The sequence below is a fragment of the Acomys minous genome (genome assembly GCF_964271855.1).
Source record: "Acomys minous genome assembly, chromosome: 9".
In the NCBI taxonomy this organism is placed as follows: Eukaryota; Metazoa; Chordata; class Mammalia; order Rodentia; family Muridae; genus Acomys; species Acomys minous.
This window is the reverse complement of record NC_140490.1, coordinates 62,380,024-62,406,847: the sequence shown is the minus strand read 5'-3', so window position 1 is coordinate 62,406,847 and position 26,824 is coordinate 62,380,024. Positions and strand designations below refer to the sequence as shown.

Sequence of the window (26,824 nt, the reverse complement as noted above, 5' to 3'; positions counted from 1 at the left end):
ACATACACAGAGAGAGAGAGAGGAGGGGAGGGGGGAAGAGGGAGGGAGGGAGGGAGGGAGGGAGGGAGGGAGAGAGGTGTACACACATCAACACATACATATGAATACAATACACATCAAACCATAAAAATAAATAAAAGTACATCTATGAAATCATTCCATCCTTAAATGGCACTGATTGTCACATTTGGATAAAGTCCTACAAAGAATAATTATGTATATACTATTTCTATAGGAATTCAATTCTATTTTGAAGAAAAAAAACAAAACGAAGGTGCTAGAGAGATGGCCCAGCTGGTAAAGGTGCTGGCTGCTGAGCCCGATGAGCTGAGTTCAATCCTGGGACTCACATGGTAGAGGGAGAGAATCAAGTCCCATGAGTTGCCCTCTGACCTCCACATGAATGCCATGACACGTGCAGCATGGTAAAATTTTAAAATGGAAACAAGAAATTTAAATAATTAATTTTAGAAAAGAAAGAAGATGAAAGGCATTTTAGAAACGGTTGCTTTCAGGCTTCTACTACGAGAGCACCAATAAGAAAAGAAAATGAGAAGGGAAAAGGAAAGGTGGGGGGAAGGAAGGGCAAGGAGGAAGGAATCTGAGTGGAAAGGCCTCTTGCCCTGTCCCACCAGCCAGCAGCCCCACAGCACGGATGGAGAGAAGGCCTGGCATCTATTGACACTGTGAGAGGAGTCTGCTGAGACAGCATGACCTGACAGGGCAAACACAGAAACAGAGGAGACGCTGTCCACTGTGACCTGCCCTACGACTTTGCTGGCAGGCTTCTAGGTTGTGTCATAGGAGAAAAACTGTGGAAAATAAGGCTGTGAGTGACCTTTGTTTTCCTTCAGGGCAAGTGGGTTTGACTTTCTTTATTATTTGAAAGTATATTTGTTTTTAAATATTTTTTAAAATTTTAATTTGTTCACTTTACATGCTGATTATGTCTCCCCTCCCTATTGTCTCCTGGTCACACCCCCTTCTCTCATCCTGCCTCCCCCTCCCCTTGACCTCAGAAAGGGGGAGCCCTCCTCCCTTACCATCTGACCCCAGCCTATCAAGCCTCATCTGGATGCCTGCATCCTCTTCCTCTGTGGCCTGGCAAGGCAGCCCCGCCAGGGGGATGTGATCAATGAGTGGGCACCAGAGCCCATGTCAGAAGTAGCCCCTGACCCCCATATTAGGGGACCCACAAGGAAACTATGCCACCTATCCCAGCACTTGGGGAGGCAGAGGCAGGTGAATCTTTGTGAGTTCAAGGCCAGGCTGGTTTAAAGAGGAGGTTTAACTTTCTTGATGAAACAGAAACAAGAGCTTCTCTGGCACACAGTCCAGTAAGCAGGTGAGCTGTGGTCTGAGGGACATTACTCCATTCACTTCAGCCACGGCTGTATACGTTCAAGACAGTCAAGAAATCATTTTTAAAACTCATAACGCTGATGGGACAAAAAGCCTATTGCTTATTGCAAGCTGTCCCCAGGTCTTCGTATTACTTTTCTCTGTGATTCAGACAAAGACAGGAAAAGAGACCAAGCCTTCCTTTAGGTCAGTTTCATTCTGCTTGCTTCTCAATAGTATAAACTGAGGAACGTAATTTCTACTTATTACTTCATAAAAACTTAGAAAAAAATCAAATGTCATTTCTTTCACATGCAATTCTTAATGACACATTTTAATGATAAAGTTCTCCATATGTATGTATAGTCATATTACTATTTTATTGAATAAAAACAGATCTTGCAATTATGAACATGAAAATTTCTGGAAATAAACTAGTCATTTAGCCTCAAAGCCTTAAGTCATAACATTTATCAGCAGGATGATTAAGCTTTACGAAAAGGCAGGAAAACAAGACAGAGCCACCCACTCTGACATTTTCATTTTTTCATTCTTAAAAAAAAAAAAAAAAGAAACCAAACAAACCAACCTAGTTTATAAACTGGAAGCATCATTTATAAAAAGTAGATCGTCCACTCAGAGTAAACGCTGATATATGATTAACAAGATGATTATCTTTCTTGTTTTCTTCACTGAGAAAAGTGCACTGGTATTAGGCAGTGGGGTTGGCACAGTTTTACCTAGAAATCTGATAAACTTTGCTCAGGAACTAGCTGACCTTTAACAAGGTACTTCATTTTTTCCCCCTTTTCTGATTATTTGAAAAACTATAAACAAGAGAACGAACATCCTAAGGCAGGAAACTGGCTTCACTAACTTGCACGTACATGTACATTTTTGCCTACATCCAGCAGGCGGGGCGCAAAGCATGCAGAAGTTCTTTCTGGTTGCGCCAGGAAGGAAGGGGCCAGCAGCTAGAGAGCAGGATGTGCGCATGCGGGGGCTTAAGCAGCCTCGCAAAGGCAAGGCAGCAGTCACAGGGAGAACAGTGCAAGGGCAGGAAGCACCTCATCCAATCAGGATCTGGGTTGCTCTAGTGCTTGCAGGTACTCCCAGCAGGAGTCAGATGAGGAAACTCTTAAAGATTTAGGTTTGATGCTTCTCTCCTGATTCTTGCCTGACTTTTAAACAGCCTAGATCCAGTTAAGTAACCAGTTCAACCATGAGAAAAGCAGTGTTACATTAACAATTTAAGGTGAGGAAGGAAATCGTTCCCACGTAGGTGAGGTGAGAAGAATGGGTGTAGGGCTGGGGGCACCGGAGTGCAGGGGAGCCAGGGAGCTGCTGAGAAAAAATAACATAGCACTTACCTGGGTTATTTTTTCTATTCCTTGGAAGTTGTGCTTTTCAAAATGTTCTGCTATATTTAGGAAGGTGTGACGTTCTAAATAGCAGCAATTGCTCAGGACTATCAAAAGCCGCTGCTCCTACAAGTCAAACAAGCCATTAGAAGTTGACACAGATAGTCCTGGCCAATGGCAGAGACAACCCTGATCTTACATTTTGTACTGAGTCTAATTAGAGGCTTCTGCCCTTTAACATCAATATCCAACACCTTGATTTTCTTGGCTGTTTATTTCCTAAAATTAACACACAGAGAAACATATTACAATTCCACTGACTTATTCCATTTACACTGAAGAGTTAAGCAGAGCTTGGGGTACAGCTCAGCAATGATCCTTCTCTGGACAGCCCAAGGCTCTGCGTTCTACCCCCAATATCCCCCAAAGAAGAGTCAAATGTTTCACTTACTATTTTACATACACAAAAAGCCACACACATTGATATTATGAATAACTATATAAATGTAGGAACTATTAGAAAATGGTTTGTGAATCTTCTACAACTTGACAGAACATTTTAATGTCATACTGTCTATCTGAAGGGCTCCTTGTTCCTTTAAAAAGTTCCTGTCTGTGAGGGCTTGTGGGAATGCTTCCTGTATGCAATCCTTCTAGTGGGGAGTGAGTGTCCTGAGGCCGAGTCTCATGCCACCTGCCATCCTGTCCCCCAACATCCCCATCTCCCCACATCCCTACAAGAAGATAAAGAGAGGGAAAAGTGCCTCTCCTGTTACATTCTTGAAGGCTCTTCCCACCTAAACCATTGCTTACCATTAGACTGCAACTGCAATGCTAATGAATACAGTGGGCTTTTCACAGTTCAAAGAACCATATCTGTAAATAAGGTTCTAGGAATGGCCCCTGCTCTGCTGAGGCTGCGGTTCACTTCAGGGCACCCTGAGTCTGTGTTCCCACAGGTGGGAGGCATTCTCTGGAATGGTGACTCATCCAGGCCTTCTGTAGAGATCCTTGACTAAAACTAAGGCAAAATCACTTTCCAGGAACAGTTCTCACCCACACTTGGTTACTTTCTGTGCAGAATCAGAGTAACTTACAGTTAAGTACTGCAGGGGAGAAAAGGCGGACAAGCACAGGTTCTCGTTCTTTGAGGCACGTGGAGCAAAGGATGAGCTACACTCTTTAAAGTCAAGAACCAAGCAAATGTATCTTCTGGTAATCCTGAGCTCAGTCAAGTGCCCAACATCTTCTCAATTCTTCATCACAATTTCCTATTGTTATTTCTTAGCCCACTTACTGCCAGTTTTGGTTATCAACAGACATATGTCAAAGGCTAGAGAGCTATTAAATAACCCAGACAAACAAAAGGCTGCTGCTGCTGGCCATGAATTAACTTTTAGATAGGAAATGGAATATAAAAAGGCCAGAGGAGGTCATACTCTATGACACTGTTTTACGATAGTGAATGCATGGCAGAACCATATAAGAAAATAAGCACGCTGGGTATAGTGAGGCTATCTTCCCTTTTGCCACCTTCGTCATCTTATCATAACATACCTTTTATAGTACGTGAAATAAATAACTTTCCAGCAGCCACTCCAAATATGCTGAGCCCCACAAATGCCTCAACTGGCTTCAAGCCCATCCTTTACCACTCTTTGATTTAGAACTCAAACTTCCATTCCAGCTGATTGAGCCTGCAAGTCCTTCCTGCCCTGTCCCCCAATGGTTGTGACTTACTTTTCCCTCACTACAGCATTTATGGAACTGTTCCAAAACTACTTCAGAGATGTAAAGACTAACTCTTAGCAAGTATATTTTGTTCCTATATGTTATGTGAAACATCATATGAAATCAAAGTGGGAAGAACAATAGAATAACAACAATCTAATCTTTATACTTGGATGGTTAATCTGAAGCTCGCTTGAGCCTGGTATAGAGATATGCCTTTGACCCTAACAGTTCAGTTGACCCATATGAAGGAATCCCTGAATGTGAAGGAACAGGCCTTACGTATTGCTTCTCTGTACTCCCAGAGAGCACTAGCAATGAACACTCAGAGCGCCCGAGGCTGTGAGTAAGAATCCTTAGACTCTAAATCTAGATTTTTTTTTTTATCAAATCGATAAGGGATGCTATCCAATGCTACCCATTTCCTTCTGGATAGCACAGCCCTGAGAGGATCTCAGTCTTCTGAGACGATGAGTGAGATCTGATGAGACCCCTTCACTGGGGAAGAACACAGGAACAAATTTTGGAAAACAATGACTGCATCTTGGGAAGTAAGTGGACAGGTAAGAAGCTGGGAAGAGCAATAGTAAGTGAAAACTCTGGGCAGTGCTGAGAGCCTGGTGGCAGCTCTGCATCTCCTGGAAATGGGTCACAGGGAACTATCCTGCACTCCTCTCTATTCCTAAAGAGGGACGGGAGGCTCAGAGTAGCACTCCAAATTGAGGTACACACAAATCAGCGGGGAAATGGCTGATGGGTCACAAAGAGTTTGCTGAGAGGTAGGAAGGAAACAAAGGTGAGAAATGTCACTGTGTATCATTTAGGCTCCTTTTGAAAGACAACGGGAACAAAAGCACAGTTGGGGCAGATGGCTAGAGCAAGGTCTTAGTGTCAAAGGCTCTTTCCTTCAGCCCCACTCCTTCCACCTTACTGTCCCCCTAGATTTACATGGAATGGCTGATTTCAATCCACGTCATGGTTTCTCTTCGCTCTTGTCACTTTTCTTGCTAATTTTGCTGTTGTTATTGTTTTGCTTTATTTTTATTTAACACAAGCTGGAGTTATCTGCAAAGAGGAATCTCCGTTGAGAAAATGCCTCCATCAGATTGTTTGTAGGGATTTGATTTTGGCTTAGGCATGTAACCTATGTCCAAATAAAACAGGAGACTTATAGAACTAAAGCAGAGAAAGTGGAGTGTGTTGGGCTAAAGAGGCCTTGCCTTCTGCCTTCTCCCGGTCCGTCCAGGCAACTTTGCAGCACTAAGGAACAACTGAGGCAGCTATTAGCACTCAAGATGCAGAGGCTGTGTTGGATCTGTTTATGTAACTCTGGTTAAAGGGTTTTTTTTCAGTGTGAAATATACACAAATATCCATTCAACGTAAGGTAGTCCCAAAGTGTACTGCAGTGCCCACAGTGTCCATCTTACATGAAATGATGTTTTCCATTCAAGTGAATGTAACATGACACACTTTACTTCTGTGTTTGCCATTTTACTTACTGAAGTCAAACTGAAGTCTTCATGGATGCTTCCAAACAAATCAGGAGAAGAAACATCAACAGAAAGGCTAAATGCAGAAGAGGCAAGAGAACAGTCAAAATTAAAACTGGCTCAAAAGTACAATGACTTCAAATGTTTTGATGAAAATGGCTGTGCAACTTTCTGTAGATTTCCTTATATTTAATTACTAGTACCATAAGGAAGTACTAAGGACTGTGTCTTACTCTGGGCCATATAACACTTGTTGGGGGCATTCACAATACTCAAGTGACTTTATTAAATTTAAAAGCAAATTACTGAAAGAGAAAATATAAAATAATACTCATATAATTAAAATTTTTTGACTATAAGAGTTTCTAGGGGAAGACTTGAAGCCTAGTTTCACAGTAACCTACTTATTGGTGAGCTAAAAACTTTTGTTGACAACTCAAAAGCAATCAAAAACATAACAAGATGAAAAGGGAGAGCAGGGCAACTAACCCATTAATTAACATTGATTTAACAGAATTGTAAGAAACACCTTAACAGAATTTTTGTTTCAACTTGACTGACTTGAATTCATATGGAAGTCTAACATGATGGAATATTGAATAATACTTTAAAATAGAAATAAAGTTAAAAAAAATGCCAATATGTAAAGAGTTGAAATATAAACAAATGGTAATTAAAATAGCACCAACTGATATGAAGTATACTGAATGAATACAGAAGAACATCAAGTTCGGAAATGTTGCAATACACATTAAAAATCCAGCTATGTATGAAACAGGAACTTGAACAAAATAACCAGAAAAGATTGATTGGTTTAAGCTGTGAGATCAAGGCTGTGAGTAGCAACACAGAGTTCTGGTGGGATAATGAGCCACATACTTAAAGTCAGGTTGTAGATGACCCACAGGCATGAAAAATGTGGGGCTGGAGAGACTACTGTGGGTACCAACTGTGAGGAGCAGAGTCAGACCTCTAGCACCTTTGTAAGTACCAGTGAGTACAAGAGCTCACCTGTACATGGGAGGTAGAAATGGGCTGACTTGACAAGCTGAGTCAGTGAGCTCTGGGTTCAAATCAAAGACCCTGCCTAAATATGCGGCAGAGGCATATGTGAGAAAAACATCATCATCTACTTCTGGCCATAAAATGCCCACACACTCACACACACAAAACCATGCTTACACACGCATGCAAGCACACTGGGCATGTACATACACACACAAATTAAACAATGTATTTGGTCAGTAGAGATGACAGTTTTATATCCCAAAGAGCAAAAGTTAATGCCAGGAAACAGAAAAATTCTCAAATTGCCAATTAGATTCAAACACTTATTTTGATACTATCTGTGTTAATGTTGGAAGTTTAGGTGCACAGGAGTGTCACACGACAAGTGTCATCCAGAAAATGCTAAGTCAGAAAATGAGCACAAGAGCACTATGTGTTGCTGCTCTGTGTAGAGCATGGAGAGAGAGACAGCTGGGAAAGAGCAAGCGTCTGTCAGGAGTCAGGGCTGGGCATGGACTAGGAAGGCTGGGGACTGCAGAGAGGGAGGGCAGCCAAGCACACAGGAAGTGCTCGCCAACCTGGGCAGCATGTGCTTACATTTTATTACTCTTAAACACATCAACAAGATCCATTACATTTTTACTTACTGAGTAGTATCTATGTCTGCATCAGGCTTGGTGCTCAGCTGTTCCAGGCAGTATATAAAAACCTGGATTAAAAATAGTAAGTTTTAGTGATATGAATTCTCAGGTGTCAATGTATTTGAATATGAAAACAATTTTCATATTCCCAAAACAGAACTATCTGGCCATAAAAAACAAAGTAGCGGGCTAAGTGGTAGCAATATATACCCTATCAATATCTAACTACATAAGTGATAGAATATTAAAGGAGCCTTGTTTGAATTGATTATTATGTTCTTGAAAATATTTTAGGAGAAAGATACCTTTACTTCTCCTTACTCATTCACAAATACTCAACTTCATTTATGCACTGGTCCCAATCAAACAACTCTACAACTCCAGGTAAATCACAAGCAACTAATTTTCATTTAATTCACTCTGTTCTCTAATGGAACTGAATACAAAGTACCATGAGGACACACACAAGAAAATACAATATAGATGAAGCACACAGGTACTGTCAAAACAAAAAAGGAGCAGATCCTCCATTAATTTTCACTTGTATCTATTGTCTTGCTCCAAACTCTTATGTATACAGATGGGATTTTAAAAGAATCTGTATTTAATAGTGATATGAACATTACCAACTGTGAATGACAAATCAATGCATGACTTAAGAGCCTACATCACTGCTTTCAGTTACCTGCATGATATTGATGCTTAGTTGGCAAACCTCTTCCTGTGTTTTAGGCTGTTGAAAGACCTAAGAAGAATAATTTAGATTAAAAAACAGTTTTGATTTTGCTAAGAAAACAAAACATTTTGCTTGATAAGTTCGATATAAAAGCTAATGCATGGAAAACCATCCCGGGTGTCGGCATCGTTACTGTGATGGGCTAGCTTTAGGTGGCTTCCTACCTATGGTGGCTCTGATCCCCAGGTGGCTGACAATATCCAAGTCAGTCAGTCAATCAGTCCACAAGGACCCTGGTCTGCTTGTAGCTGCTGGACTCATATTTTAACTGCTCAGCCTGCCCTGGAAATAATTCCTTTAGTTACATAGGTACTAAAGGAGTGCATTTAGTAAGACAATAGCTCTTAGACGTTGTCAGTGGCTCTACTGTTTACTGCGATCCCCAAGCAGGGATCTCTCTTTCTTTCTGTCTGTCTGTCTGTCTTTTTTTTTTTTTTTTTTTTTTTTTGAGTTTTTTTGAGACAGGGTTTCTCTATGTAGCCTTAGCTGTCCTGGACTTGCTTTGTAGACCAGGCTGGCCTCAAACTCACAGTGATCCGCCTGCCTCTGCCTCCCTGAGTTCTGGGAATAGAGGCATGGCCGCCATACTTGGCTGGGATGTCTTAAGACCTTACGAAGCAGGTAGAACAGAATGGAAACTCACGCTGGCTTCTCCAGGCTTGCAATCCACAACACCCTTCAGCGACTGCAGGGAGTGCACGATGCTCTGTTCAAACTGACATGGCTGGAAAAAAAAAAGAACCTCCTTAAACATAGACACAGCACTGGCTGGGAAGGTGTAGTTATGGAGCTAGACATCCAGAAAGCTCAAGTGTCCACATTTACAGCAAATAACAAGGACACAATCTGACCGAGATCTATACTCATGGAGGCTGAGATCAGCATGTTTTAAGCAGATATATTTTGAGATGAAGGCTCATCTAAATCATCTAGAACTGAGTAAACGTATCATCAAAATTATCTTTTCATAGGGAATTGACAAGGAGCACATGTAAGGTGCTCACACTTGAGGACTGCATTGTGTGCATGTTAGGATGTGCTCAATATCTGAGGTGGACTGCCTCTTGTATGCTCAGTAAAGCCTAACACTCTGACAACCACCTAGAGTGGGTGCAAGTCCTTAACAGCCAACTAAGTCTTGCTACTCATTTTCTACATATACTAAGTCAAAAGATGAAACTTGCAAATACGTTTAAGCAAAGATACTCCAAGGAAAGAGGGAAGAGACCTCCAACACCCTAGTGCCTGTGTTCTGTGTTCACGTGAAGTTCCCATGAGTGGATCTGATAGGCAGAATTCTCATCACATGCTTTTCCGAATTGCGAAACATTCACCCATCCACCCATTTATTTATTCATTCATTTACTGTGTAAGAGTGAAACTAATTTAATCAATAAACATCATGATAGCATACTGGAATACATAGGTAAATGGTGCTGGAGGAGCTTCTCTCTAAATAGGATGGTCAGAGTAGCTGAGAACAGTTCTGTACCCTAAAGCATGTTGTATACTGTGTTATGTCCAGTTTGAGAATGTTAAAGTGTGTGTTTCATTAAACAAGAGAAACTGACCAATAGCAGCCCTCTGTGCATAGCAGCTGTTACCTTTAGACCCTTCCTGCTCAGTAAGGCAGAATGCACAGCCTCCTGTAACCTGCCCCAGTGGCAGGGGAAGTGGGTGTGAGGACAGCATGGCATATGCAGTGGCAGGAAACCACAGGAGCTGAGGGCACAGGGAGGTCAGGGATTTGCCAGCATGGTTTCCGTGAAGGAAGAAGCAGTCTCCTCCCAGGAGTTAGAAAAAGGTTAAGGGCATGTAAATTCTTCTGTCCCTTTCAGAGGCCCAGAGGACTGGGTAGAGCTGCCCAGCGCTGGGATGTAGGCTCATACTCCTTTCCTCTTGCTCTGTCCTGAACAGCTACAAGGGTCATCCACATCAAGCTATCAAACCAGGATAGCTTCCTTCTTCATCCGCATTTGACTGGAGGATGCTTTGGCTGACTCCAGATATGCCATTTCTGTTGTTTTTCCGCATGACCCACTGGGTTTAGTAGTTTTTAACCGTGTGTACTCATGTGGTGGGGGAGGGGGGCGGCGTCAAACACAAAATTATTATTTAAAAGCAGACTATAGCCATGTTTCCCTACTAATCAGTCCAGTCATTTTCCCAGGACCACGCTACAGTAACCACACTACCTAGCAGAACGCTGCCTGCCACTGGGGCAGGTTACAGGAGGCTATGCATGCTGCCTTACTGAGCAGGAAGGATCTAAAGGCAACAGCTGCTATGCACAGAGGGCTGCTATTGGTCAGTTTCTCTTGTTTAATGAAACTCACACTTTAACATTCTCAAACTGGACATAACACAGTATACAACATGCTTTAGGGTACAGACTGTTTAATTCCTCCCCCCAAGCCCCAAGATAGGGTTTCTGTGTAGCCTTGGCTATTCTGGACTCACTTTGTGGAGCAGGCTGGCCTCAAACTCACAGAGATCCGCCTGCCTCTGCCTCCCTGAGTGCTAGGATTACAGGTGTGCACCACCAAGCCAAGCCCATGGTTACTTCTAAGCCCACACTGTGAAGACGTCCTGCTCCTGCCATACAAATGGGGACTCAGGCCAAACAGATTCTGGATCTTCCCTAGGGCAGGTCTTACAGTGGAGTACAGTACAGTTGCTTCCATGTCAGCATCCTACAGAAGAGTGGTGTGTGCTGTGCACGTAAGCCACCGAGGAGATGTGAGATATCCCAGGAACCATGTTAGGCAGCTTAAGAAGAAATTTTAATACAACTGGTTTAGGACGGCATCTCTTTGTTGGCTACTGAACAGCCACCTTGACACAGTAGAGCCATTTGAGAGGAGAGCCTCAGCTCAGCAGCTATCTACATCAGATCAGCCTGTGCATGTGTGTGGATGGTTGTCTTGTTAACTGATACAGGAGGGTGCAGCCCGCTGTGGGCAGCACAGCCTAGACAGGTTGTTCTGAACTGTACAAGAAAGCCAGTGGGGACTGAGTCCACTTCCAGTCACTGAGAACCTCTCCCATGGTTCCTACTTTACTCCACAGACTGTGAAGTGAATTCTTTGACTGAAGGCAATGCTGTGTAGAACAGCCTAACTTCCCTCATGACGGACTGTGACCTGGACCTGTGTAAGCTGAAGAATCCCTTTCTTTCCCTAAGCTGTGTTTAGTCAGAGTATTTTAACACAGCAACAGAAACGAAACTAGAATATTCAAATGGCTTCAATATATCATCAATATAAAAGCTGTTTTATAATTTTCTATGTATCTCAGAGAGTGATGAGCTAAATAATATATACACCCTTTCTCTAAGAATTTAATGTAAGAAAGAACTAACCAAAGAATACTTATTTACATGCAAATAATTTAATCAACAGAACAAATCCAGCCAAATAAAATCATAACTGATTTATTAAAAATAATGAACTTTCCCAACCCATGTCTTGCATGACACTGGAAGTAGGCATGTCTTTTCTAACCCTGAAGTCTACTTGAATGAATTTACACTGACTTGGAGCAGTGCCTTGGCCTTCAGAGGAAGACAACCAGTCCCAGCTTCCAACCTCAGCCTAACCAGACCCCATGCAGGGATCCTGGGAAAGGGAGATGCCATGTGGGATCTCTGTTCCTGACGTAGGGCTAGCTTATAACTTGTATTGCCAAAGCCACTTTATAAAGTTCCATCCTTAGAATTAATTTTCTCCCCCTTGCAAAAGAGGACATGAAAGAAACTGGCAGTAGCCATATGGTCTGCTGAGCAGCTAATTTTCTGGGGCATGGGGATGCTTCTGTCCAACAGCCTCTTGAGACTGGCTGTGGCTGCTTGGAGATTGCTTTATTTTCTTCCTAACAGGGTCAAGGCTTGATGGAACCTCCAGGACAGCCACACAAAAACCAGTGCAGAGGGTCACAAAGGCAAACAGTGACCCTGGCTGGATGCAGGACAGGCTGTCTGGCCAGTGTGAGGGAAAATGGCAACCCCTGTCCTGTGTCCTCTGTATTTTACTAGTGACTCAGTCCCTATCAGACTGTTAGGAACATCCCTCAGACAGACATGAAAACATGAAAAATCATGAGAAGTATTTTCAAAGGTACTTGAATTCTAAACCCACCCAGAAAGAGAATGTTTCTAGACTGAACACATCATGGGTGTTTGCTGCCTGACCTGGGCATCTACCTGCAGTGGCTTCTGCTTCTTGGCTTGTTTACTTTTAGTTTTGTGGACAGAAACATCATTCTCCTGTCTTGCTTTTCTGAAGACTTCAAGTTGCTAATAGTGTGGAATTAAGCACAATCTAATTAAAAAGTAATGCAAACTAAAGTAGCAATACAGTAGTGATACAGGCTGACATGACTCTAACTAAAATAAGTCCACTGCTTTCACTCATTTAAAATGTCTGTGATCAGCAGTAAGCAAAACTAACTTTGAGAAAGAGTATTTTAGGATTATTTTACAGTGTCTAGAAACCTGAGTGTAATATAAAATGAATATGATCCTTATTAACATAAAAGCATTTATTTTGTATAACAAACACTAATGACAACTAACAAAAAATAATTCAAACTTACTAGGGAAGTCAGTCCTTCATTATCAACAATCCAGTCTTCCTTTTCAGCTAACCTCTTTATTTCTACGTAGAAACAAGAACACAAGACTTTCTGTTATAATTGTCTCACTGAACATCAACAGAGACCAAAATAGCAATGAGTTGTGGCTTTTAATTATTTTATATAAGTTTGTAAAACAGAGAAAATCTACCAACCTATTGGCAGATTTAAGAAATAGTAATGTATTCTGCACACTTTCTTTTTTTCTCTCTTTCTTTTCTCTGCACACTTTCTAACAAAATATTCACGTAAATATTTGTGGGCTTTTGTTTTGTTTTTAACAGCACAGCCTAATCTGGAGCCTTCTAGACTAGGAGCAAAGATACTTCACAACAGTGACTATATAGTCAGTATTCTTCCCAGCAGGGGCAGACACGGGCATAGCAGTGGAGTTTTTATCAATCCTGAATGGTGGCTCGCTTTCACTTGAGGAATGACACTTGCCCAAACTTTCAGCAGGCCAGGCTTGCTTAGGTGCAGTCAAAGAGGAATGTTTGCCTTCTTAAACTGGATTCCACTCTCTTTTGACACACTGTATTAACTGCAAATTCTACAGTGCAGGGCCCTCCCCACTTAAAATCTTGGTGGCAGAATATAATGGCTTATGTTGTTATAACAATGTTCTTGTTTTTTAAAACACTTAAAACCTCAAAGGTCATTTTATAAAAATAACTTGGTGACCGTTTGGTTGCTGTAGTGATTTAAAAGAAAATGGCCTCCAAAGGCTCAGAGAACTGCACGAGTAGGAGGTACCCGCCTTGCTGGAGTAGGTGTGGCTTTGCTGTTGGAAGTGAGTTACTGGGGGTGGGCTCATGTGCTCAAGCTGGGCCTCTTGTGGATCAGGATGTAGAGCTCTCAGCTCCTTCTCCAGCCCCATGTCTGCCTACATGCTGCCATGCTTCCTGCCTTGATGATAATGGACTAATCCTCTGAGGCTGTAAGCCAGCCACAGTGAAATGCTTTCCTTTGAAAAGTTGCCATGGTCATGGTGTCTCTTCATAGCAATAAAATACTAAGTCGGTGATTCAATATAGAAAATTCTGGAAAAATTTTAAAGTATAAAAAAATGTATGTATAATTCCTACAGTCCATAGAAGCATACTAATGGTGTTCTGATTTCATGTGAATTTTAAAATTAGAAAATGTTGACATGTTTTAAAACTAGGTCCATATTTTACATGGACTTTTATATTCAGCAGTTTGTTTAAATTTTACTATAAAGATATTCTTATATTCTTAGTTTCAGGTGCATCTACTTTAATTTCTACAGTGTCTTAAAACAACTAAATTATTTTGAAAAGATACTTTTAAAAAAGAGAAAACATTCTATTCTGTAGCAAGAAATGAATAAATACATGCTAATTTCCCTAACACTGGTTTATTTTCAAGGCTTTGGAAACTGGAAGGAAGCCAGCTCAGGTAACATTGCCCAGTAAAAGTTATTTCCTAACATACCTTCTGCTGTGTGTTGTAGTGTTACCATTATGCAACGTATGCGGAGATCCAAAATTAGGTCCTGGATAATCTGTAACATGTCATTGGGAATTTCCAGGGCAGTCAATGACTCATAAGTCAGCCTGCCAAACACAACACAACACAAGTGAGTAAACGGGATCCCAAGCAATCCCTATCACTGCTTGGACTGTCCTGTAATAGGCTTCATGGAGGTTATGAGCAACAGCATTAGGCTGAAAGTAGAGAGCACAGCAGGGGCGGTACAGGGTCTATGCAATAGATGGATGCACATAAGGCATAACACTCACCCAGCACACACACCAGGGATGCTTACGGGCTGCCAGCTTAGATTATAAGTGAGAAATAGAAGCAGCAGGACAGAGAGATGGAAAATAGATTCTTCCCTGACAGTTAAGCAGCACATACAACCCTAGGGGTTGACTGTTTTCAAAAGGCACTAAGCAAACAAATATACGCAAACTCACTGAGCCCTTTCAATGAGCATGGCTCCCACGTGTCCATGCTTACCTTATGGTCTGGATAACGTGTGCGAGCCACTGCCCTGAGAGCTCCGCCTGCACCTCCCAGCCTCCATACTGCCTCCCATCGCCCTCTCGGAGGCTGAGAGGGAGCAGGGCTCCTCGGATCAGCTTCACCAGGGACTGCATTACTTCCTGGATCATTTTCTAGAAGATGAAAACCAAAACTGCATTATGATCATCAGTGTGATAAAGATTGTACCGAATGATAAACGTCTCTCCACTGTAAAGTCTTCACTAATGCTGGCAGAGAGAGGCCAGCGCTCTGAAAAGCTGACATTCTCATCCTCACTTACCTTGAAATCATTTTGTCTCTGCCTTACGGTCTTTGATCTTTCAATCTGGCCTGATTTCTCAGCAGTCTTAGGAATTGAAAAAAAGAAAAATATTAGCTCTCTTTTAGAAATAACTTAGGAAATTTAGGAAATGCTTTAACATCTAGACATAAAGACATGAAACTTAACCTGATTGAACAAAATATTAATACATACCTCCCGCCAAAAAAAACCTTTATTCCAAAACCCTTATTCTAAGACGAGGGTATATATTTATGAACAAACTCAAACATCAAGTTGAAACTACAAATTTTATAGGTCAACTGTCTGGCTGTGCTGTTTGTTTTTTGTTTGTTTGTTTCCCAACAATCAATACAATTGAAGCACAGTGCATCACACCCATGATTGTTCTTCCCGTCATATCTTACTGTCTGGCAAGGTACAAAGGAGGAGTAAACTCTGAGCTAATGGAGCGATCCCAGATTATCCATCCCATCCCTTTGGTAAGCATTTACTATAAACATAGTACTACATCTGTCACTTTATCTTTATTTATAAATCATTGTCTTCTTTGCAGTGTACCTTAGGAGGGAATGCATTTTACTATTCTGGAAATATTTATTTCTGTTTACCCATAAAGCCTATGCTTTTCTTTACTTAGTGTAATGCGTGCAAAACTGTTTTCATAGTTAAGAGAAATCTTACTGGATTTCTGCTAGTTTCTCATTAACAAATGTTCTGACAACCAAATGCTACTACATAAAATGCCCTGAAAGGACAAGCTTATGTCCTTTTCAGATAAAGAAGCACTGACAAAGTTAAGTAGCATAGAACAAATTCAGACACTTCGCTGACACAATACAAAACATCTATTGAGGTTAAATTCTTCAGGTATTGTTGGTTAAATTTAAAGATATATCAAGAGATCTTTCAAGTTAAGAGTAGGCATATCATAAATAATTACAATATTAGCTTGACGTCAGTGTGAGAATGTAATGCTTTTTACCTGTGTCTGCATTACACACATGTTAGAGACACAGCATGTGGAGCTGGTTTATAGAATGAACATCAGTGATGTGGAGTAAGGAAGGCTTAGGCTGTTGTGCTGATTAAGAACCAGTAATCAACATACACACAGCATACACCCTTTAAATCACATGTGTCTAAAGTTTCACATTAAGCTATAAAGCTTTTATCATTTTTTTCTTTGTAAAAATATACTTTTACTTTGAAACTTAAAAATGTTAATTCTCAGAGGAAGGATAGCAGGTTACCAAGAAGAGACTTGATACCCTATGAGCATATACAGGGGGAGGAAATCCCCCTCAGGAACAGTCATCGGGGAGGGGAGTAAGGGGAAAATGGGAGGGAGGGAAGAATGGGAGGATACAAGGGATGGGATAACCATTGAGATGTAACAAGAATAAATTAATAAAAATTTTTTAAAAATGTTAATTCTAAGTTTACCTCATAATCACTGAAAAAGCTAACTCCTGAGTTCATGGCCAATTTCTTTGCACTCCAAATTATGTGCATGAGATGGACCATCCATCTCTTTATTTTTAGTACAAATGAGAAATACCCAAAGTGTAGTAAGCGGGGAAGTGCCAAGATTAGGTGTCCAGTAATGATGAGCAAGCTCTGGGCCAGCCTGAGGGTTGCAAGAGTGCAGGTGCGCACAGGTGAGATGCTGCCACAGACAAGAAGGTACCACATCAAAACTGTTTCTCTTCCTCCCAGCCAAACCACAAGGCTCCACTGCCCGGCCTTCTGCTTTGTCCCACTCCCACACACCCACAGAGTGAAGTGACACACTCTGCCGTTTGTCAGATCTTAGTTTGGGACATATTTCTCTCTTCTATCCTCTCCACTAATGTTGCCTATAGTTTCAAATAATATCTCCTATATGGGCATCTGCACCTCAAATTCTGTAAGACTCACACAGGGTTCTCAAATTCTCTACTATCTTTTAAATAGTTCTCAGGAACCTACCAGGTGTCATCCGAGAAAGAGTCTGTGAGTGGCCCCTGCGTAGCCAGAAGCCTGTTTCAGTGCTGTATCTGAACGCTTGCCTTCATCTCCCCCAGGATCCACCAGCAAGACCTGCACACAACCTCTGCATGCAAACCACTGCTACCTTCTCTCCACCTCCACTGACAACACCTCTCTCACTCCCATTCTTCCTGCACACACAGCCCTACTGTTTCTTCCCACGATTCTCTCTAAAAGGCAGCTGACCCACTGTGCTTCCAGCCCACGCCATCCCACTCCACGGATACCTAAGCCTGCTAGGGCCTGTGCACGGAGCCTCCCCTAGGTGACACGTGTGCTGTGTGAGCTCCTTTGTCTGATCCACGTGCTAAGGCTCAGATGAAAGATATGTCCCTTTGAGTCCTTCTTTTCCTCTGCATCCCATGACTGACTGACCACCTGCATTACAAGCTCGGCTTTGTTCCTTTGATACGGATTCACAGAATTAGGATGAGTTATTAAAAACTAACTTTTAATTTACCTCTTCGCGAGGGGAAGAGAGTAAAGTTCATCTCAGTCATTGTTTCATTTACCGGATATCTGAGTATTTTGGAATGGATTTATGCAAGTACACTATATGTGTGCAAATGTATAACATGTATATACATGTGTATGTATCTGTACTTGGCACACCCTGATTAGCATCCTGTTATGAACATGCTTTCAAAAGCATCTCTACCTTCAATCTGTGCTGATCTAAATGCCTTCCAAAATCACCTAGTATCAGGTCTTGTTGTGACAGACTGGCCAGCTACCAGGGTACAGCATGCTATATTTGTTTTGTTTTGCTATGCTTTGCTTTGCTGTGCTGTGCTGTGCTTTGCTGTGCTGTGCTGTGCTGTGCTGTGCTGTGCTGTGCTGTGCTTGCTGTGCTGTGCTGTGCTTTGCTGTGCTGTGCTGCGCTGCGCTGCGCTGCGCTGCGCTGCGCTGTGCTGTGCTGTGCTGTGCTGTCCTGTGCTGTGCTGTGCTGTGCCATGATATGCTATCCTATGATGCTATGCTATGCCTATGGCACAGCTATGGCATGGCTATATTACATGTTATGCAATGGCTTCCGACAAGCTTGGTGATCAGCTCTTTTCTGGAGACCTAACTGTCAACAAAATGAAGAGCAGAGGGCTGAGAGTTTTGTGTGATGGCAACAGTTTCTGGTCATTTTGATATTACAGAAATGAGCAATCAATATAGGGGTACATATTTGAATAATATTTAAATTTGCTTTAAGTTCTAGGACTTTTAAAATGTTGGTTCTTGATATTTAACAATTACTTGATGCTTTAAAATACACGACATTTGAAGCACCCACAGGTGAGAGAGCACTGTTAACTATTTCGTTAAGTAAAGCCTCAGCTCTTTCCTGCACACACAGACCAAAACCAGTTTGTGGTGAGCCCAACGGCAGATTTCACTGTTCTGATTCACATGGGCCCAAATGGTTTAAAGAAGTGACTACTGTTTAAACTGCTAGAAACTTGTAACAAATGAGCTCTTAATAAGCCAAGACAGTTCCACAGTAAGAAAAATAAGGACATTTACAGTGACCTGTGTTTAAAGCTCTTATATAAGAGAATATCAATTATTTAAATTGCCAGACCTCCTCCCAATGCTCATTTATTGAAGTTTCTGGTTTCACTCATAGACTGACTGAGTAGGTACACTTTCCAACTCTGCTTCTTGCTACTTTCCTATTGTGGCTTCCAAGCTTCTTGATAGAGTAAATTCTCTAAAACCAGGTGGAGTTTTTGGAAAGAATCACACTTATTACTATAAACTTATAAAGAAAATTTATGGACATAAATAGATAGAAACATTATAGGCATAGCCAATTCAGTAGCCTAATTAAAATACATTTGTTTTCATTGCAACAATATGTTGTCATGAAGTCACAGTTTTCATCTACAACCAAATATTTATTATATTTATTTTAATTAGGTGGGACCTACAAGGAACTTAAATAGGGAAGATCGGAACCATTTGTCAACTTTATGACTCTAGAAAGATACAAAGCAACTACTCAGCATTTGTGATGTGCTACATGTAAGAAATGATCCAGCCAGGCAGTAGTGGTGCATTTTAATCCCAGCATTTGGGAGGCAGAGGCAGGTGGATCTCTAAATTCAAGGCCAGCCTGGTCTACAGAGTGAGTTCCCCAGACAGCCAGGACAACACAGAGAAACCTGGTCTTGAAAAACAAACAGACAGAGAGTGAGTGAGAGAGAGAGAGAGAGAGAGAGAGAGAGAGAGAGAGAGAGAGAGAGAGAGAGAGAGAGAGAGAGAGAGATGGAGGGAGGGAGGGAGGGAGGGAGGGAGGGAGGGAGGGACAGTTGGTTGAAGTGACCAGGAAAACAACAACAACAACAACAATAATCAAAAAACACTAGGGTGGAAAAAAGTAACATGGCTTAAAATCCATTTTCTAGGGGACTAATTTACCTTCACATTCTTTTGTACTTCTGTAGAAGTTCATTAATCTACTACTTTCCAATGCTATTAAATCTTTTTGCACCTGTATCTGCCAGGCCAACCTCACTTCAAACACTGGAATAGTTCTTATGGGGCACATGACACAAGGGCTCAAACTGTGTCTACTGCATTTTAGACAAGACTCTACCACTGGAGTGTGTTCTTGTTAACTTAGAAACACAGCTTATCCGAGTACCACTTGTTTCTCTAGATCGGTACTTGAGGAGATGGCAACGCCACTTTTCACTAGCCCGTAAAGTAATCAAAATTCAAAGTGCATTTCTTTTAGATGTGCATAGTTTTCACAACCTCACAAATGGGGAAAGGTGTATATTGTGATTAAGATGCTCGGTAAATGTGAAAAGCTGCAAGGGAAGTGCTGTTCCTCACATACACAATACCTGCAGGACCAGGAGGCCAAGGTGCAGTGCAGAGGTCTGAAGGAATTACAGAAAAGGACTTACAACCTCCCCTTCCTACACGCCAGAATTCTAAGAGTGCTGAGTCTGCAGAGACGCAAGGCTCCCGTCCTGTTCTCTACACAGAGCCCCAAGGAAGCTGCTAGAGCCTGAGAGCTGAGAACCTCACCTTTTAACTCAGAGCAGCTGTGCTGCCAGCAATCCACTCCTAAGTTCTCTTTTGACTGCGTACTTTCTATTACACCCCTGACTGTCTGCCTCGAGGGTTTTGCTTTTGCTTGGACACTGCTCAGTGAGGTCTTAGGACTGCTCCTTATTTTCTCCACCCAGCTACTAAGGCATTACCATACTCTTCAGCCACACCTCACAGAATTCACTCATTCCTACATTTTTCTTCTTTCTCTCATACTTACCCCCCCATCTTTTTACTTCTTGATTGTAACCTTCCACATCTTTAACCCTCTCTACGATCTGTAGACCCACAGTATCCCAGCTACTTTATCCACTTCAGTTTTTTTTTAAGTTGATCTAATCCTCCATTCTTATCCTTATCCTTCTCCCCCACTCCTAATCTTATTAGCTAAAATCCAAGTCTACTCCATAGCACGCTTGGTTGTTTATCCTTCAGGAGCAACTGGAGTCAAAGGGGCCACTGTTATTAATTGGCTAATATGACTTTTACGCAGTGCTAATAGTAAACAGATGTGGCTGCTCTCCATTTAATTGCCTACTCAAGGAATAATACAGAGTTCTCACCAGACACCATGAACTCCTAGACTCAAGAATTATTCTCCTAGACTGAAGAATTATCTTCTAAACTACACACTCAATTCTACCATACTCAAGTCCCACATGAACATTGAAAATACTTGAATAGCTGACAAAGTTAAATATAAAAAGCAAAAATAACACCAGATGCATACATTCCAATGCAGTAACAAAAGAAATAGAATAAGACAAGACAACATAGCTCCTCCAAAGATTATTAACCCTACAGTAATGAGAGAGTGAGAGTAAGGTAAATGAAATCCCAGAGAACTCAAAATAATTTGAGGTATGTTTAAAGACACAAGAAAACAGCTGAAAAAAAATAGGGAAGGTGATACAAGACATGAAGGAGGAATTCAACAAAGAGAAAATTACTTAAATGTTGAAACAAAATAAGGAAATTCAAAAAAAAAATCTGTAGAGTCTTAGTAATACAGTAAGTGAGGGAAGGAGAAAACAGAGTATCTGGAGTTGAGGGCAAAGTGGAGGAGCTTGAACAATCCAAAAAGGACTAAGACATTAAGAAGGTACTAACGGGCATCTGAAGATACACTGGACACTCTGAAAATCCTAAACTTAAAGATGATGGGCACAGAAGGAGAAAAACCTTGTGCTAAAGGCATAAGAAACATTTTCAAGAGATCACAACAGAAAACACCCGGAGTTAGGAAAAGAGATGCCACTCTAGACACTGGAGGCAGTTAGGATACCAGATGAACTATTCCATGAAAGAGCCTCCTACCTGAGGTCATGATAAAAACACTAACTACACAGAACAGAAAGAAAGCATATGGAGAGCAACAGGAGAGAAACACCAGGCCAACGGGAAACACTAGAACACAGTAGCTATTAGTTTGAAACCTTAGAAGTCAAGATGGTTTAGACAACAAGTGTCTACCCAGATTACAAAATCAATAAAGCAACCTGTCATAACTTAGTCAACTTTTCAGAATAAAAACAGACTAAAGGAATTTATGACACTAAGCTCTACGTAAGATACTTGGAGGGAAGTCATTCACAAGGCAACCAGAAGGAACAACCCACACCAGAACTATAGCTAAGCAAGAGAAGGGAAGAAGGAAAACCGGACAAGATCTACAGGTTGGCAGGAATCAGTATACATCTTTCAATCAAAATTCAGAATGCTGATGGTGTCAGTTCCCCATTCAAAAGGCACAAGCTAGTATACTGAATCAAAAAGCAAGAGCTATCTATTTGTTGCCTCCAAGGAAGGCACTTCCTCTCAAAAGATAGACAATACCTTCAGATAAAGGATGGAGATGCACATTGCAAACAAAGAGCCTAGGAACAAGCAGCTATCACTCAGCTGATACCAACTTAGTACTGCTTTTAGGTGATACAAAACAATTTTCTGAATTTCAGTGGTATCTTTCGTATTACCAAAAAAAGCTCTACTAAACTAGAAATAAATATAAGACATCTATAAATTCTTGGATATATATGACCTACCAAAATTAACCAAGGTGAGATAATTTTAAAGATCTATATCATGCCATAGGACTAATACCAATGCTTTCTCAAATTATGACATAAATAGAAGGGGACATTACTAAACTCTTCTAGCTAAGCTAGTATTACCCTGATATTCAAAATGAGACAAATATGAAAGAAAAAACAAAAATTACAGATCCATCTCTCTGATGAACACTGACTCAATAGTTATCATCAAAATACTTACCAACCAATTAAAGGACACATTCAAAAGATTATTCATCATGAACAAGTTGGTTTTACTCCAGATATCTATAGAGTATTAAATATGCATTAATCAACCAATGCTATAAATTATATAATGGTCTCAAGGATAGAAACCACACGGTCATCTGGATAGACATGGAAAAGGTTTTAAAAACCCAGCATCCCTTCCTGTTAAATGTCCTAAAAATTGGGGCTGGGGAGATGACTCAGTGGTTAAGAGCAATGTCTACTCTTCCAGAGGTTCTGAGTTCAACTGCCAACAACCACATGGTGGCTCACAACTATCTATAATGTGACTGGATGCTCTCTTCTGGCTTGCAGGTGTGTACATGCAGATAGAGCACTCATATACATAAAATAAATAAATAAAAGTCTTAAAAATCCCAGTGACATTCTTTGGCGGAAAAACAAAATGTTAAAATTCATATGGAAGTAAAAAAGTTCCCAGAGAGCCAAAGTAATCCTAAGCAAAAACAATACTGCTGGAGGTACGGTTTCAAACTATACTATAGAGCCATAGTCATAAAAACAGTACAATGCTGGCACAAAAGCAGATGCATAGGTCAATGGAAAAATAGACCCAGATATAAACCTACATACCTGTAGTCACTTGATTTTTGACAAGGAGAAAGGACAACATCTCAACAAATAGCACTGATTCAATTCAATGTCTACAGGTAGATGAAACTAGATCCTTATATCTCACCTGCATAAAATTCAATGCCAAATGGCTCAAGGACCTCAACATAAAACCTGACACTCCAAAACTGCTGGAGGAAACAATAAGGAGCACACTCAAGATAAAGGCATAGGTAAAGTCTTTCTGTATAGGACTTCAGTTGCTCAGGAAACAGGCCAGCAACTGTGTTGCTCTCAACCTTGATCACAAAAGCTTCTTTCTGCCATGGGCAAAGACTCATCATTAGTCAAAGTGCCATGAAGAAGGGACTGACTGCTTGGCCCTAAGTGGGATACCTACAGAAGAAGATGCAGAATGAATTAAGAGTCAGAGGACAAAGAAGAGTGCTGTGAAATGCAGCCTTCTGGACATGTCATGTCTGTTGCCCTCATGAGCTCACAGCAGCTGTGGTTAACGTGACCAACACCTTTCACAACATCAAGCCCACAAAATTCAAGCAGGAGCGAGGACGGCTCATGAGGACCCAGCCCTAGCTGAGGAGCAACTGGCAGATGTTAGTTGTGAGGTGTGGGGTATGTCCTCTGGAAGGCTGTTACTGCCCCTAGCGGATGCCCCATACCCATATGTATAGACATCTGTGGGTAGTAGAGGGAGACAGACAATCAGGGCTACTTGATGAAGTTGGGAGGGGGGATGTTGTGGGCAACCAGAGTGAGTTAGAGGAAGAAAGGAAATAGATATAATCAAAATACAGTGTATACATATGTGAAATCCTCAAAGAAAAAATTGAAAATATTATATTAAGAATATATTCACTAAATGTTGAATCGAAAAGAGCAACAGTTTACAAAATGTACAAACACAGCCAGGGGCCAGATGACTGTGCCCCAGCTCCAGGGCCCTTCCTTGTCTATCACTGTTTGGTCCACACAATTTGACCTGGCTGACCTTCCACTTGATTCTGATTCTCTGAATTGACTTCCTTGTCCTTTTTCTTTAGCTGTGCATCCACCTGAGAACCACTTGTGCAGCAGGAGAACCTTGCTATTCCCTGTTTACAGATAAGAAAACTAAGTCTCAGACAATCACATAATGAGCTCAAAGTCACAGGTATTCACAATGTTTTTATTAATCTTAAAATGGTGAAAACGGCTAATATTAGTATGTAATCTTTTTATAATAAAGTTTATAAATTTTCAGTATTAAGTGAAAATGGATAAAGAATTTCTACACCTAAGACTTTAAAAAAGAAGCTCAAAATCTTAAGTGTTAAGACCAGAAATCTAGTGTCGCGTCTCTACCTGCAGCCATCAGTGTATACATACCTCACTGAAAAGACTTCCATTGACATAGGAAATCCAGAGTTTCCAGAAGTTAGGCAACTGACTTAACACAAGCTTGGTTAACTTTTCAACAAATGCCACTCTGTGGGGAGTTTTATACCTCCATGCTAAAGAGTAAAAGAATAAAACACTATGAGTAGATGTTTGAATCAAAAGACAAATCTACTAGAACACGGTGCCCCTGCCCCTTCCCTTTTTCTGATGAGGAGGCATTTCCCTCAGCATTAGAGTGGCAATGCCAGGCAGGGGCCAGGGTAGAGCAGCTGCCAAGGCCTCAAGAAACAGTGCTTTACCCGTATCCGCAGGATTCTTAGTTTTTCTTTTAAAAACCAGACCTGGGGGCTGAAGAATGGCTTAGAGGTCGAGAGCACTTGCTCCTGCCAGGGTTCAATTCCCAGCAATCACCTGGTGCTCAGAACTGTCTGTAACTCCACTTCCAGGGGATCTAACAGCCTCTTCTGACCTACAGGGGCACCGGGCGTTTGTAAGCCCCACCTACCCAAGGACCAGGTAACTTCCTGAAATTCTGGTAGTTGTAGTTCCTGGAAAATAACATTGTCACATGGGAAAATATGGCGGCCATATGGTTTTGTCCTTAAAAACCCCTATAACACATGTCTGGTGGGGAGGCCACTCACTAGTAAACCAGGGATGGTTCTGACCAAAGTCCATCCTGGTCAGTATTTAATTAAAGCTTGCCTCAAATTTGGCTCAAAATTGTGGAACTGATTTTTCTCTTTTGAGTCTCAGGACACAAAGACATGAAAAAATTCTAAAAATAAAACATTTAAAAATAAATAATAAAAGCCAAACCTTTAGCTGGCAAAGAAAAGGCCAAGTTAAGGCCTGTTGTGCAGCCAATAATTAATAGAGACAAATCTCAGCCTGTCAGAAGTTACCAGTAAACACCCTAGGTTTTACCTAGGTAAGGTATATCCCTATCTCGTGTATCCTTTGCTGGGTAGTAAGTGAGAGCAACATGGACAGAGCCCAAGGGCCTGTGGCTGCGGAGGCAGGCAGAGATCTGAGTGGTCTGACTGTGCACTCGCCCCATGCACACATACAGCTAACAGCGCAGGTCTCATCACCCAGATTCATACCTGTGCCACCTACAAACCTCAAAGCAGCTGATAACAAAATTCGTTCTCTAGCACCAGTGAAAAAGATGGAATCCTGACTGATCACTGATTTAAAAACAAACAATATTACTTGAAAAGCCCCAACAGGAGCAAAAAGTAAACTCAGCTCCCTTCTCTTTTTTTATTGATAATATTCATATTGCATCTCAATTGTTATCCCACCCCTTGTATCCTCCCATTCCTCCCTCCCTCCCACTTTCACCCTATTCCCCTCCCCTATGACTGTGACTGAAGGGGACCTCCTCCCCCTGTATATGACCCTAGGGTATCAAGTCTCCTCTTGATTCAGCTCCCTTCTTAAATCTAGTAATACATATTATAACTGAAACCATTTTATGATGAGAAAATTACTTAACAATGATTTTTTTTAACTATCAAACTGATTCCAAAAGCTTAATTTATCAAATCTCTTAAGGCAGATGAGTGGGTAGATTACTTTGTCCCAATTCACAGCAGTGGACGAGGCTTACACACCGCTGGACAGTGTCATCAGACAGACTCTGTAGTGCTGGATGTGCTGCAAGTACTTAGCATACTGCTGGCTCAGTCGTCCAAGGGCCCTGGTACTTAACACGTGGTCGCTTGGTCATCCCGGCCTATGCAAACCAGTGTGGTTCCAGGACCCACTCCATGGAGCAAGGGGAAGAGTATCATACTCTCCTTCAGCTTTTGGCACCTGCCAATTTTCTCAAGTATGAAATGGGGTCTTTTTACCACATCCCTTCAAAGTATACAGATCTGAAAGATCACGAGGAGGTAGAGGTGCTAACTTACTGTCATCGCGACCGGACTGAAAGCTGCTGCCCCTCTTCAGTGACGCTGTCTGACTGAGATGACCCAACACGGAGGGGCGCACGTCACTATCCAGGTCCGGCATGGGACTGTGCGGGCCTGGGTTACCTGGAAGAGAGACAGTATCTCTGTGTAGCTGGATCTAATGGAGTGCTTCTTCAAGGCTATTTCTTGCTCAATCATTCTACTCTTGTAAATAAAGAATTTAAATAAAAATGTCTTCAAACAGCTTTTGAGTTTTTTTTAAAATTTCTTGTGGTGCTGAGGCTTGAATCCAGGCCCTCATGTCCGAGTTCTGC

The 26,824-nt window shown here is 41.5% G+C and overlaps 1 protein-coding gene across 1 annotated transcript in view; it reads right to left on the bottom strand.

Moving 5' to 3' along the window:
* The window catches only part of EXOC2 (exocyst complex component 2), a 163,010-nt gene that overhangs the window by 46,049 nt on the left and 90,137 nt on the right, over positions 1-26,824 (bottom strand). The window contains exons 12-22 of the mRNA XM_084796271.1: positions 26,508-26,633; positions 24,577-24,701; positions 15,233-15,298; positions 14,926-15,083; positions 14,398-14,519; positions 12,904-12,965; positions 8,954-9,034; positions 8,260-8,319; positions 7,581-7,642; positions 5,935-6,001; positions 2,712-2,828 (exon numbers count right to left, since the gene is read on the bottom strand). Coding sequence (XP_084652397.1) covers positions 2,712-2,828; positions 5,935-6,001; positions 7,581-7,642; positions 8,260-8,319; positions 8,954-9,034; positions 12,904-12,965; positions 14,398-14,519; positions 14,926-15,083; positions 15,233-15,298; positions 24,577-24,701; positions 26,508-26,633 — 1,046 coding nt within the window. The remainder of the gene's footprint in view (positions 1-2,711; positions 2,829-5,934; positions 6,002-7,580; positions 7,643-8,259; positions 8,320-8,953; positions 9,035-12,903; positions 12,966-14,397; positions 14,520-14,925; positions 15,084-15,232; positions 15,299-24,576; positions 24,702-26,507; positions 26,634-26,824) is intronic.